General features: G+C 42.2%; 1 protein-coding gene across 5 annotated transcripts in view; it reads right to left on the bottom strand.

Annotated features, from left to right (window-relative positions):
• Window positions 1–13,738, bottom strand: part of LOC112215693 (poly(U)-binding-splicing factor PUF60) — a 28,084-nt gene that overhangs the window by 3,081 nt on the left and 11,265 nt on the right. For 3 of the 5 annotated variants that reach the window (XM_024374957.2, XM_024374960.2, XM_024374958.2), the window contains 5 exons: window positions 12,448–12,609; window positions 12,191–12,283; window positions 10,447–10,660; window positions 10,118–10,350; window positions 5,230–5,413 (listed from right to left, as the gene is read on the bottom strand). In XM_024374957.2, coding sequence (XP_024230725.2) covers window positions 5,230–5,413; window positions 10,118–10,350; window positions 10,447–10,660; window positions 12,191–12,283; window positions 12,448–12,609 — 886 coding nt within the window. The remainder of the gene's footprint in view (window positions 1–5,229; window positions 5,414–10,117; window positions 10,351–10,446; window positions 10,661–12,190; window positions 12,284–12,447; window positions 12,610–13,738) is intronic. The other 2 variants (XM_024374959.2, XM_024374962.2) reach the window with 1 other exon arrangement.

Here is a 13,738-nt window from a genome sequence, read left to right as displayed (position 1 = left end):
CATGAGAGGGACAATTACATGCGTCAGCCATACAAATATGCACAAGAGTACACCAAATATTAGGAACACATTCCTAATATTGGAGTTGCACCCCACTCCCCCCATTTACCCTCAGAACAGCTTCAATTAGTTGGGGCATGGACTTTACAATGGTTCGAAAGCATTCGACAGGGATGCTGGCCCATGTTGACTCCAATGCTTCCCACAGTTGTGTCAAGTTGGCTGGATGTCCTTTGGGTGGTGGACCATTCTTGATACACACAATAAACTGTTAAGCGTGAAAAGCCCAGCAGCATTGCAGTTCTTGACACAAACTGGTGCGCCTGGCACCTACTACCAAAGCCATACATACACAATTGATGGCTCAATTGTCTAAAGGCATAAAAATCCTTATTTAACCTGTCTCCTCCCCTTCAGCTACACTGATTTGAAGTGGATTTAAGTGACATCAATAAGGGATCATAGCTTTCACCTGGATTGACCTTTGTCAGTCTATGTCATGGAAACAGCAGGTGTTCTTAATATTTTGTATACTCCGTGTTAGGGCTGACCCCTTTTAGTTGACTGGTCGATTGTTTTGTCGATAAGCTGTTGGTCAGCCAATAATTGTTTGTCCAGTTAAAATTGAAAAATTATGGCACATCTTGATTGACACCTGTCTCAGTGGACTAATTACCATTACGGAGGCCGTTGGGACGGCACACCAGTATCACCAGTAGTATATTTACTGTTAATTCCCATCATTTGTAATCTACAATGTTTGTTTGGTTACCGTAATTTCTGTTAATGCATTCAATATATTAATATCTTTTACAGTTCTCATTGTCAGAGTGGACACATTTGCAGAGCACACAACCTATGCTACACGTGTGAGAAACAAGTTTTGGTGTATTTCATTCCATCTATGAGTTGTCAATTGATTCATTGTGTTTTGTTTTGAGCACTACTGTCAATGTTGATTAAGGACGCGCACCTGATTATGGAATAGAAGTTGGCCTAGGCTACCTGACCTGCGCGCAAATGTAGGCTTATAAATGGGCCCATTTGGAGATCTGATAAGTTTTTCTGATTGTCTTAATTCACCACCACTACTGAGCTGTGGAGCTTCTCAGTGATATTTTCATCACCTAAAACAAAAAGTAAACTAAGTACAAAAAGTAAACTAAGTGTTTTTACATCCATTGAGAATGACAATAGTTCCTCAATGTAGCCCATTTGAAAAATCTTTCCAGCTCTCCCCCTTTTGATAACCACTCAGTTTGAAAGGGGAAAAAAAAAACGTAATTCTCTGATCCGGTGGAAATATCATAAAATAGGTCTACCTGATTACTTCTTATCCCTTGCACAAATATCCTACAGCTGTGTCTGTCTGGAGCTCACTGGAAACTGAGGGTCCAAAATATTTTATATAATGTTGCAAGTTTGTTAGTGCAAGCTTCAGGCTGGACCAAGTCGATAATTAACACAATGTTTCAAGTTCATTGCAGATGGGCCATGTGTAGCCAATGTGATCTATTTTTATCATATTTTCTACCTGCAGGCTGCAATGTTTTATTTGTTGGCTTTATGGCAACTACTGGCAACTATGTAAAAACAATTGCAATAAAAGTTATTTTTAGATTTGAATAGTTTCATTTAGATATAATCTTTATTATTCACACAAGTGAATCTGAGATCTGACTTTATTATAAAATTAATGAAACTGTTGCATGAAAATCATAACTGGCACGCAGATCGGTAGAAATGGTAAGATAAATTGGCACTCCAAATGGAAAAGCTTACCAACCCCCTGGTTACTGGCAACTTCGGGATCGTAATAGCAGAATCTGCGAAGGCCAGCAGCAGCAGGTGATGGTTTGGGAACAGGTTTATTCTTTCTGGTTAGGCTTGATATCTGGCTCCCTCGAGTCATTTGTGTGTGTTAATTATTTAATCAACGTGTGTTTAAAACATCAGACAAGCTCAGTAGCCTACATATAGTTCATTTTATTAAAACGCATAGGGTGTGTCTATATATGGGAAAACACATGTTCGAACATTTCGTTGAGACGATTGGTCGAAAAAAAACGACTCATGATCGACCGATTGTTTGGGGTCGGGGACAGCCCTACTCAGTGTACATCTCCATTGATATAGTTTCTATGAGACATGGTATGCATGAATTTCCCTTCATAAGAGTCAAATCCTCTGTTGCAATTCCCTTGTTTCTCTTATCGGTCTCATGTCAACCTATTTGTAGTCAAGATTTTATAACACAATTTAATGACCAGGTTCAGATGGAAAAAACCGCCAACCTGATTAACCAGATAATTCCCTCAACATTGTTACACTGAGTAGATAAAGGACACACTTTAAATCACTCAAACGATCCTCTTATTCTCTAAAACAGGTATTCCCAAACTGGGATACTCCAAATAAAACTGTGATTCACTTTTTTTGCCTTCACATTTTCAAACAGTCCATTTATATTTTCCAACAGGGGCTATACATTTGGGTGAGGTTTTTTTTCTTGCCCAAGTAGCCTCATTTCACTGCCAAAAATAAAATGAAACCATCTAGTGTTCAGCGAAATAACAACACAATGTCAAATACAGGTAGCCTAGTCAAATAATTAACATCCAATCACATTAACTGTTACTCACTCGTGGGAATTCCACTAACGGTCCGTATGTTGCCAAACGTAGCTGCTGCTCATTCTGTTTGCTCAAAAATGTATAAATAGTTTTTAAAAAGTAAGGCCCGCGTCCATAGAGACACATACCAGCTCTACTGGTAGTATTGCTACTACCAGCAGTACTACACCTGCACCTGTCGACAACAGAAGTTGTTCTTCTTCCACGAGTACATCCAATGCTAGCATCAGTAATTCTACATTTGTTGTTAGCCCAGCTGGCATGGACACTGACAGTTGTGAATCTGATGCAGTCAAAGAGCTACTGCCCCCTTACCCGGGAAAGCACTGACCAGACAGGGACTTTGGACCATTGAAGAGGCGCAAATATGATGAGAACTACATTGATTTGGGGTTCACTTATATTGGGAGTAGTGCCATTCCTCAGCCACAGTGTGTTATATGCGCAAAAGTACTAATCTAATCTAAACTCCATGAAACCTTCACTCTTGCGCAGACATTCAGAAACAAAACATGCCAATTTGAAAAATATGCCACAGGAGTTTTTTTTAGCAAGAATTAAGACGACTTTTGAGTAGTAAGACATACCATTAATAAGAAGGGGCTAGATGCGTTTTATAATGGTGAGCTACCGTGTGGCTAGGACAGGCAAGCCCCATACTATCGTGGAGGACTTAATTCTACCTGCTGCCGCGGATATGGCTGGGGGAATGCTGGGGGAAAAGGCCACAAAAAACTATACAGACAATGCTTCATCAAACAACACTGTTTCACAACACACCAGTGACATGGCAGGAGATGTTTTGAAACAATTACTGCTTCGCATACAATCCAGTGAATTCTATGAGTTACAGCTGGATGTGTCAAAAGACGTGGCGGGCCTGGCACAGCTCCTGGTACATGTCCGTTACGTTTATGGGGGTCAATTAAGGAAGACATCCTCTTCTGCAAACCAGGACAACAGGAGAGGATATTTTTTAAGTACGGGACAGCTTTGTGACATCAAATGGACTTTGGTGGTCAAGATGTGTTGGTATCTGTACTGATGGCGCAAAAGCCATGACAGGGAGACATAGTGGAGTGGTAACGTGCGTGCAAGCAGTTGCTCCTGACGCCACTTGGGTACACTGCAACATTGTCCCAGCCATATCCGTGGCAGCAGGAATAATTAAGTCCTCCACGATAGTATGGGGATGGCAGGTCCGAGCTAAACGGTAGCTCGCCATATAAAATGCAAACCCTTCTCACCGAGAGGCTCTTGCTGCCAAGGGAATGCCTTACATCTTGAAAGACGTTTTGGACACTAGTGAAAATGGTTAACTTTATTAAAGCAAGGCCCCTGAACCCTCGTGTATTTTCTGCACTATGCAATGATATGTGCAGCGACCATGAAACGCTTTAACAACATACCGAAGTGTACTGGTTATCAAGTATTGACACGTTTTCTTTAATTGAGTTCCGAGCTTAAAGTTTTCTTACTGACCATCATTTTCACTTGTCTGACCGCTTGTATGATGACGAGTTTCTCACACAACTGGCCTATCTGGTTGATGTTTTTTCTTACCTGAATGATCTGAATCTAGGATTACAGGGACTCTCCTCAACTATATTCAATGTGCGGGACAAAATTGAGGCTATGATTAAGAAGTTAGCGCTCTTTTCTGTCTGCATTGACAAGGACAACACACAGGTCTTTCCATTGTATGATTTTTTGTGTGCAAATGAAATCAAGCTTACGGACAATGTCAAATGTGATATAACGAAGTACCTGAGTGAATTGGGTGAGTTTTACGCTGGTACTTTCTCGAAACAGATGACACAAACAACTGGATTCGTTATCCCTTTCATGCCCTGCCTCCAGTCCATTTACTGATATCTGAACAAGAGAGCCACATCGAAATTGCAATAAAGCGGTTCTGTGAAAATTGAATTTAATCAGAAGCCACTGCCAGATTTCTGGATTGGACTGCGCTCAGAGTATCCTGCCTTGGCAAATCGCGCTGTTAAGACACTGATGCCCTTTGCAACCACGTACCTATGTGAGAGTGGATTCTCGGCCCTCACAAGCATGAAAACGAAATACAGGCAGACTGTGTGTGGAAAATGATTTAAGATTGAAACTCTCTCTAATTACAACCCGACATTGCAGAGTTATCTGCATCCTTTCAAGCACACCCTTCTCATTAACCTTATTCACAATTTTCGATGAAGAAATAAAGTTTTATATCTAAGATGGCGAAATAAAAGAGCAAAATTATTGATTATTATAATATTATTATTTGTGCCCTGGTACTATAAGAGCTCTTTGTTACTTTGCACGAGCCGGGTTGTGACAAAAACTCACACTCATTCCTATGTTTAATAAATGTATTGCATAGTGTGTGTGTGTGGCAGGCTTACAATGATGGGGGAAAAAAACATTTGAGAGTGCGCCGACCCTGGTGCTAGAGGGGGCACGCAGCTGGAGGTTGAATGTTTGAAGGGGCATGGGACTATAAAAGGTTTGGGAACCACTGCTCTAAAACATTCAAACAGACCTAAGTGAGTGTGTAAGTCAGTGGACAACACCCTTTGTACTGACACATCTCAATACACACCTGTGATCATTCCGGGGGCCTGGGCAGCCATGACTGCCTGAGGGATGCCCATTTGTCCCATCGAACCCATTTGTCCCATCGAGCCCATTTGTCCCATCGAGCCCATTTGTCCCATCGAACCCATTTGGCCCATCTGGTTTGCCCCAGCCATCGCCCCCAAGATGGACGCCCCGGTCACAGCCTCCTTGAGAGAGGGGCGGGACGCATTAGCAGGAAAACACAGTGAGGTGGCACAGTCAGACTTCATACAGCATGTATAGTGTTCTACTCTGCATCTCACCAGGTCAATATACAATATTCTATCAGTAAAAGTTGTTAATATGTTATAAAATAAACATCCACTAAACTCCCAAGACTACTATTTATTACGAAACAAAACTATGACTAATGTCAGTGCCACTGCCAGATATAGCAGTGGGACTGCATGCTTGAGCAGTGAGACTCCAGGGTGTAATTAGCTTACACGCCCAATTAGTTTACAGGAGGAGCTTTAGCATCTCAGTATTATCCCAGTACATTAAATGACAAAAGCAAGGGCCAGTTACAGGACATACTTTTTAAGAGATCTTTAACTTTCAATACGATTCGAATCTAGAAACATGGGCTCCGATACGATGTTTTAGTTTGAAATGATTCAGTACAATTCGGTTTGTTTAGAGAACGAATTGGTTCACTAACATTTGTTGCATAAACACTAGGGCCGGGACAATACCAGTATGGCTATACTCGTTAGTATCCGGGAATGGAAACAAAACAAAGTGGATTTAACTTCTTGAGGAAAACCCTAGTGTTAGAAACAAAGATCAATATGTTGTTGAGCAAAAGCACACAATATTTTACATACAGCAGGTTTTTAAAGGACCAAAGAATTTGGTCTGTTTCGTGTTTACATTTTTGCCATGGAAAAAAATACTGCGATACTGGTATCGCCCAGCCGTAATAAACACATTCATTTTCAATTCTAAATTAAAATCTGCTCCTGATGGAACTCATGAGGGCTCCCGAGTGGCGCAGCGGTCTAAAGGCACTGCATATCAGTGCTAGAGGCGCCGTTAAAGACCCTGGTTCGATTCCACGTTGTATCACAACCGGCCGTGATTGGGAGTCCCATAGGGCAGCGCACAATTGGCCCAGCATCGTCTGGGTTAGGGTTGGCCGGGTTAGGCTGTCATTGGAAATAAGAATTTGTTCTCAACTGACTTGCCTAGTTAAATAAAGGTTAAATAACAATACATTTCAAAATTGCCGACTTGTGTATCTTTGTCAGCGTTGCCGGTAATAGCCAGCTTTTGGCCGATAATAAAAAGTCAAAACATTTCATTGGCACTGGGAGAAATGACGAAATAATGCTTTTTAGCCTATTAATTGATGGAAATATATTTGACTGGTCATGCTTACCAGTGTATAGGGTATAGGTTAATTTGCATAATTGAGTGGAATTGAATTAGCGCGTGTGTGCACTATATTCGTTATGTATCTTATTTATCTCGTGTACAGCATACAGAGCCTTTGAGCAGAAAATCTGTCAGACAGCGTGAGCGTGCCTGCTACAGCATCTCAAACAGCAAATTCATAGTTGACGGAATGCAGGCTTCATCAGCTCGTCACACCACTTTGTAATGAGCTGGAGGCATTATGCATTTTGAAAACATATAGTTAATTGTTTGAAACCTTTTACTACATATTATGAGGCATGTCTTACCTTGCTTCAAAGTAGCCTAGCCAAATTCAGACCATTAATTTTATATCAACTTTCTTTAATTGTCCGGTAGCCAAAGGCACAACCTTAGGTCATATAAGAAACCAAAATGAGTTGTTGCATATGAGATCTCCTCTCCTTCTAAATTTCAAGAAATAAATGTGGACAGTTATTCTAACATATTCAAAGTGGACACCAGAATTCAGTAAGAATCACCGCATATCGTTGCATCCTGGAATTGCACGTTCTGTTAATATGAATTACCTTAATCTAAATGTGATTTATGTTATTCTGAGCACCGTGTGTGCACGCCCTAATCAGGTTACGCACTCAATGCATATGAGTCTTGTAAATTTCTCAAATGTCCGGTAAATTAAAATGCTTCCGGTCAAATGTACAGCGCAACATTTTCCTAACAGAAACCCTGGTGTGTGTGTGTGTAAATTATGTCTATAGTCCTGAAACGCAACTCTGGACCATGAAGCCAGTTCCACTGCTTTCTTTCATGGTTCCCCTCTAAATCAGTGACCGATTTAGGCCTGGCACCAGGGCATAAAATAAACACCCGCCACCTGCGGGTAGCTTTAGGTATTGGCAGGTAACGGGTAGCTTTAGGTATTGCTCAATTTGCAGGGCTGTAGAGTGCGAGCATTACGTTCGCAAATAAAAACAATCAAAAGTCTGTATGAGCACATGTGCGAGTTGCGATTTATAGCCGAAAAAATTCTGCAGTAGTTGTTTTCAAAGTTTTTCTGTTGTTTTGTTTCATAGATGCTAAATCCACTGGCTGGCAGAGTGAAGTGCTGATAGAATTGTTTTTGGAGGTGCTGCGCACAGGCATAAAAGTTGGTCTAATTTTCTCAAAAGTCTACAAAGTGAGACTTTGTCCACTTCTTTCTTGGCTATTTACATTTTGTTCACAAGCTCAGTTGTTTTCAACATTAGTTTGAGTCTGTTGCTTCACCTAATAGCAAAGATACCACCAAGTCAGATCCCAAATCTCAGACACATCTGACAAAACTCGAGTGGCCTGTCACCATGGTAACCTCCTGCCCTTAAAGAGGCAGCTGAACACTGTCTCATTTGGATTTGTTTGGGATTACATTCGTAATGTTTGAATAGATTTTCTGACAGATGCATGTTATGTTTGGATCGTTTGGGGTCTGCGGACCGATGCACTTGTATCTTAATTAAACATCAGAATCAGGGACCGATGCAAATTGGTGAATCGTTACATCCCTAATACTTTTGCAACTAGGTTGAGCTCACATCACAACACAAGCAGATATGGCACAGCACATTTTGTTAGCAAACACACAGCAGTAGAATACTTTAGATTGCCCTGCAATGGTTATGCATTATCAATTCATTAAATATTATATCAAATTCTAGAACTGCAGGGTACATCAAAATAAACACTGTGTACAAAACATTAAGAGCACCTTCCTACATTGAGTTGGACCATCCCATTTTGCCCTCAGAAAATCCTAAATTCTTCAGGGCATGGACTCTACAAGGTGTCGAAAGCGTTCCACATGGATGCTGGCCCATGTTGACTACAATGTTTCCTACAGTTGTGTCAAGTTGGCTGGACCATTCTTGATTCCCACAGGAAACTGTTGAGCAAGAAAAACCCAGCAGCGTTGCAGCTCTTGACACAAACCGGTGCGCTTGGCACCTACTATATTTTGATGAAATACATTTTTTAAAATATATAACTATCACGCCCCGTTCAAAGGCACTTAAATATTTTGTCCATTCACCCACTGAATGGCACATACACAATCCATGTCTCAATTGTCTCAAGGCTTAAAAAGCCTTCTTTAACCTGTCTCGTCAGCAATAAGAGATCATAGCTTTCACCTGGATTCACCTGGTCAGTCCATGTCATGGAAAGAGCATTCTTAATATTTTGTACACTGAGTATGTTACTTAAAGCACACAGAAAATCAGAAAAGTAAGCTTTATATACAAATTACATTTATCTTTACTATATTAAAACTTTACTGAGTACATTATTAATTATGGTTACACCTAGCTACCTACAGTACCAGTCAAAAGATTAGACACACCTACTCATTCAAGGGTTTTTCTTTATTTGTACTATTTTCTATATTGTAGAATACTAGTGAAGACATCAAAGCAATACAATCACACACACGGAATCATGTAGTAACCAAAAAAAGTGTTAAACAAATCTAAATATATTTTATATTTGAGATTCTTCAAAGTTGCCACCCTTTGCCTTGATGACAGCTTTGCACACACTTGGCATTCTCTCAATCAGCTTCTTGAGGTAGTCACCTGGAATGCATTTCAATTAACAGGTGCGCCTTGTTAAAAGTTAATTGGTGGAATTTCTTTCCTTATTAATGCGTTTGAGCCAATCAGTTGTGTTGTGACAAGGTTGGGGTGGAAAACAGAATATATCCCTATTTGGTAAAAAAAACAAGTCCATATTATGGCAAGAACAGCTCAAATAAGAAAAGAGAAACGACAGTCCATCATTACTTTAGGACATGAAGGTTAGTCAATCCGGAAAACTTCAAAAACTCAAAAAGTGCAGTCGCAAAACCATCAAGCGCTATGATGAAATTGGCCAAGAAACACGAAAAATTACATTAGACTGGTGGAAATCTGTGAGTCGAGATTTGAGACCTCCATGTCTGTGAGACGCAGAGTAGGTGAACGGATGATCTCCACGTGTGGTTTTCATTGTGAAGCATGGAGGAGGTGGTGAGATGGTGTGGGGGTGCTTTGCTGGTGACAGTGTAGATTATTTATTTAGAATTCAAGGCACACTTAACCAGCATGGCTACCACAGCATTCTGCAGCGATACGCCATCCCATCTGGTTTGCACTTAGTGGGACTGTCATTTGTTTTTCAACAGGACAATGACCAAACACACCAACAAGTGTTCAGAATATGTGAGAACTCCTTCAAGACTGTTGGAAAAGCATTTCAAGTGAAGCTGGTTGAGAGAATGCCAAGAGTGTGCAAAGCTGTCATCAAGGCAAAGGGTGGCTAATATTTTTTGGTTACTACATGATTCCATATGTGTTATGTCATAGTTTTGATGTCTTCACTATTATTCTACAATGTAGAAATAGTAAAAATAAAGAAAAACCCTTGAATGAGTAGGTTTGTCCAAACTTTTGACTGGTACTGTGCATCAGAAGTATATTTACCTGGAAGGCCAATAGATCCCTTTGGAAGGGAATCATACTTGCCTGGGCCGTTATCTTAGCGGTGGCTGCTGCAGCAGCCACGGCTGCAGCGGGGGGCAGGCCACCAGGCTGGGTGGGGGTTAACATGGGCATGGGAGGGGTCACAGCCTTGCCCACCCGCAGGTACTGGCCCCCCAGGTCAAACAGGTTCATGGAGGACACTGCGTCCAGGGACGACTGGGGCTTGTCATACTCTGCCAGGGAGAGAGGGGGGAGAGTTAGGAGGAGGACAAACACACAGCAACAGCACATCCCGAGGGCCGCCACCCGCCAGGGGCCTCTCTGCTCACCGACGAAGCCAAAGCTCTTGTGTCTTCCTGTGGTGGGGTCCCTGGCTAACGTGCAGGACTTGATCCTCCCGAAGGCCTCAAAGACGCTCTTGATGTCCTCGTCTGAGAGGTCGGGGTGGACGGAGGCAACGTAGATCCGGTTGTAGGCGCGTGCCTCTTCTGCCAGCTGGTCGATGATGGGTTGCGCCTGACCAATGTTACCTGGCCGCCCCACCTACAGCACAGATACCAGCACAGGGCCAATGAGTGGGGTGTCACAGCCACTGACCAAGCAACGCAACACCCCGAGCTCCAAAACCACTTAACACCTTCAACTCAGGACAACGCAATTACACTGCTTTTCAAACTGTAACACCAGTGTTACACGAGTGTATACTCACTTATGTTATACTAGGGAATCTGGGCTGACAGTGAAGCATGTGAAGAGCAGAATTAACAACCTCTGCATAATCAAAACGGTTGCTTTGTGAGAAGTTGCTAAAGTTAGCCATTGTTATGCAAATGCCAGCTGAAAAGTACCAGTGGCCTGGCTTTGACCTCAAGTGAGAGCAGGCCCGCCGGAGCCATGGCCCGGTAAGACATGGGTGCCAGCCCACATAGACGTAAACAGAAAAGTCTGAGCCTTTGGGGTCAATCCTGTATGGAAATGCTCTATTAGAGATCTAAAGGAGCCGCTTTCTCTTTGTAATTGCCGCCAAATGTATTCTTAGCCAAGTTCACACTAGCCGTGCTAAACGGCATCTGTCCACCAGGGCTAAGGTAATAAGAGTGATATGAAATGTGACAACCTGCACTAGTCTAGAGACAATGTCTTCTATCGACACACTATTTTCTTTAACTCTCACTCTTTCTAGACCATAACATACCAACAACTTAATCACTTCAAAATCATCAACTGAAACGTACAATAGATATCATGAAACTAAAACAAAAGTATAGCCTATCTGAAATTCATGAAGATAATTATACTGTAAAAGCTGCTACTATGACTTGTTCACTCACTCAGGCATGTTTGACCAACACTAAAAGAAAGGCCTGTTCAGATTGCCTTAAGCCGGAGCTGCAGCTGAGGATCAACTAGTGGAAATAGCTATAAATTAACAAGACCCGTGGCTGGCACTACACTGTCAGGGACCGACATGTCTCAGAGGTATCTCCTCTAACAACTGTCATCTATAGGTTAGTGTCTGAAGCGTCTCTTTGAGCGGCTATGTAGTATATGATTTGTGCTCCAGGTGGGGCGGCCAAGCAACACCAACCAGGCGCAGCCCATCATCAGCACATCTCGGACACAGAGCAACGCATCATCACACGCTGCCCGGGTATCCTAGAGGAACTGGTCACTAAAACAATGTGGTGATGACATCATGGAAGCAGACGACAGAGCATACGTTCACAAAAACACACACCCGCGCACACACAAACATGTGCGCACACACATGCAACCACACACACACCTTTAAATGAATGGACACACATACAAGCAAAGAAAGAAAATGAAATGAGTGGCTTTAAATACACAGAATTAGAGATACTACCAATTAGTGATTCACCCAGAAATAGTTCAGTTCCACACAAGGAGAGAAATGAGAAAAGGGGATGTCCGAACTGTCTCCATGCATCCTCCATAGAAAATATTAAAAAGTTGATAGCAGGAGCACCGCTCGTTCCAGGGGTATAGAGGGGGGGTTCTGAGTGGTCCACTTCCACTGCGCAGGACAGGCTGCCTCTCCAGGCCACTCACCTTGATGTTCCTGCCCCCGAGCATGACCGAGTTCATCTGCTCCAGAGCCAGCTGTGCAGCCTCCGGGATCTCATACTCCACAAAGGCAAAGCCCTGTACGCACAGACAATAGACCCATGAGACAGTTACAAATACGAGCATGCCAAATTCTCCAGTTGTGAATCAAAAGTTTCATTCATATGATTAATGCAGTTCTAATTCTAATCCTATTGCAATTCTGTGTGGCGATGTAGTTTGAGCATGCTCTATAAACTGACCTTGTGCTTCATTGTAACTGAGTCCCATGACATGTCAATGCTCTTGATGGGGCCGAAGGGGGCAAAGGCCTGTCTGATGGTGTCCTCCCCAAGCTCATAGTATATGGAGCCCACATACACCCGGCACATGATTGCTAGAGCACGCTGCCGCTGAGCCGCCACCTGGTAACCACGGAGAAAAACACACCATGATGCTTAAGGGGCCAAAGAAAGAAAGAACACACAAAATCAAATCTAGATGTGTTTTTACATTGAGGACTCATTATGTAAATCACTGGGAATATGTTTAATTCTCTATTGTATTTGCTTTTCCCAACAATAGACATACAGGCCAATGTCATGGATGGATGCAATCTGGGCATATGCAAAATAAAGAGTCCTGAAAAATGGATTTGTGACTATTGCCATCTCTACTGAACAAAAATATAAAACGCAACATGCAACCATTTAAACGATTTTACCGAGTTACAGTTCATATAAGTTATCAGTCAATTTGAATGAAGTCATTAGGCCCTAATCTAGGGATTTCACATGACTGGGCAGGGGCACAGCCTTGGGTGGGAATGGAATGGCATAGGCCCACCCACTTGGAAGCCAGGCCCAACCACCAGGGAGCCAGGCCCACCCAATCAGAGTGAGTTTTTCCAGAAATACTCCTGTTTTATCAGCTGGCCAGGTGGCTGGTCTCAGACAATCCAATCCCACAGGTGAAGAAGCCGGATGTGGGGGTCCTGGGCTGGCGTGGTTACACGTGGTCTGCGGTTGTGAGGCAGGTTGGACGTACTGCCAAATTCTCTAAAACGACGTTGGAGGCAGCTTCTGGTAGAGAAATTACCATTCAATTGTCTGGCAACAGCTCTGGTGGACATTCCTGCAGTAAGCATGCCAATTGCAAGCTCCCTCAAAACTTGAGACATCTGTGGCATTGTGTTGTGTGACAAAACTGCTCATTTTAGAGTGACCTTTTATTGTGTCCAGCACAAGGTGCACCTGTGTAATGATCATGCTTTTTAAATAAGCTTCTTGATATGCCACACCTGTCAGGTGGATCGATTATTTTAGCAAAGAAGAAATGCTCACTAACATGGAAATAAACATTTGAAAGAAATAAGCTTTTTGTGCATTTCTAGGATATTTTATTTTAGCTCATGAAACATGGGACCAACACTTTACATGTTGCGTTTATATTTTTGTTCAGTATATAACAAGATATCAACAATTTTGTAAATGCAGATACAGCAACATAACTTTAAAAAATCTGTATCATTACTGTATTTATATGCGTGAAAGC

This window comes from Oncorhynchus tshawytscha, linkage group LG16, assembly GCF_018296145.1.
Source record: "Oncorhynchus tshawytscha isolate Ot180627B linkage group LG16, Otsh_v2.0, whole genome shotgun sequence".
Taxonomy (NCBI): Eukaryota; Metazoa; Chordata; class Actinopteri; order Salmoniformes; family Salmonidae; genus Oncorhynchus; species Oncorhynchus tshawytscha.
This window is presented reverse-complemented; position numbering and strand designations above follow the sequence as displayed.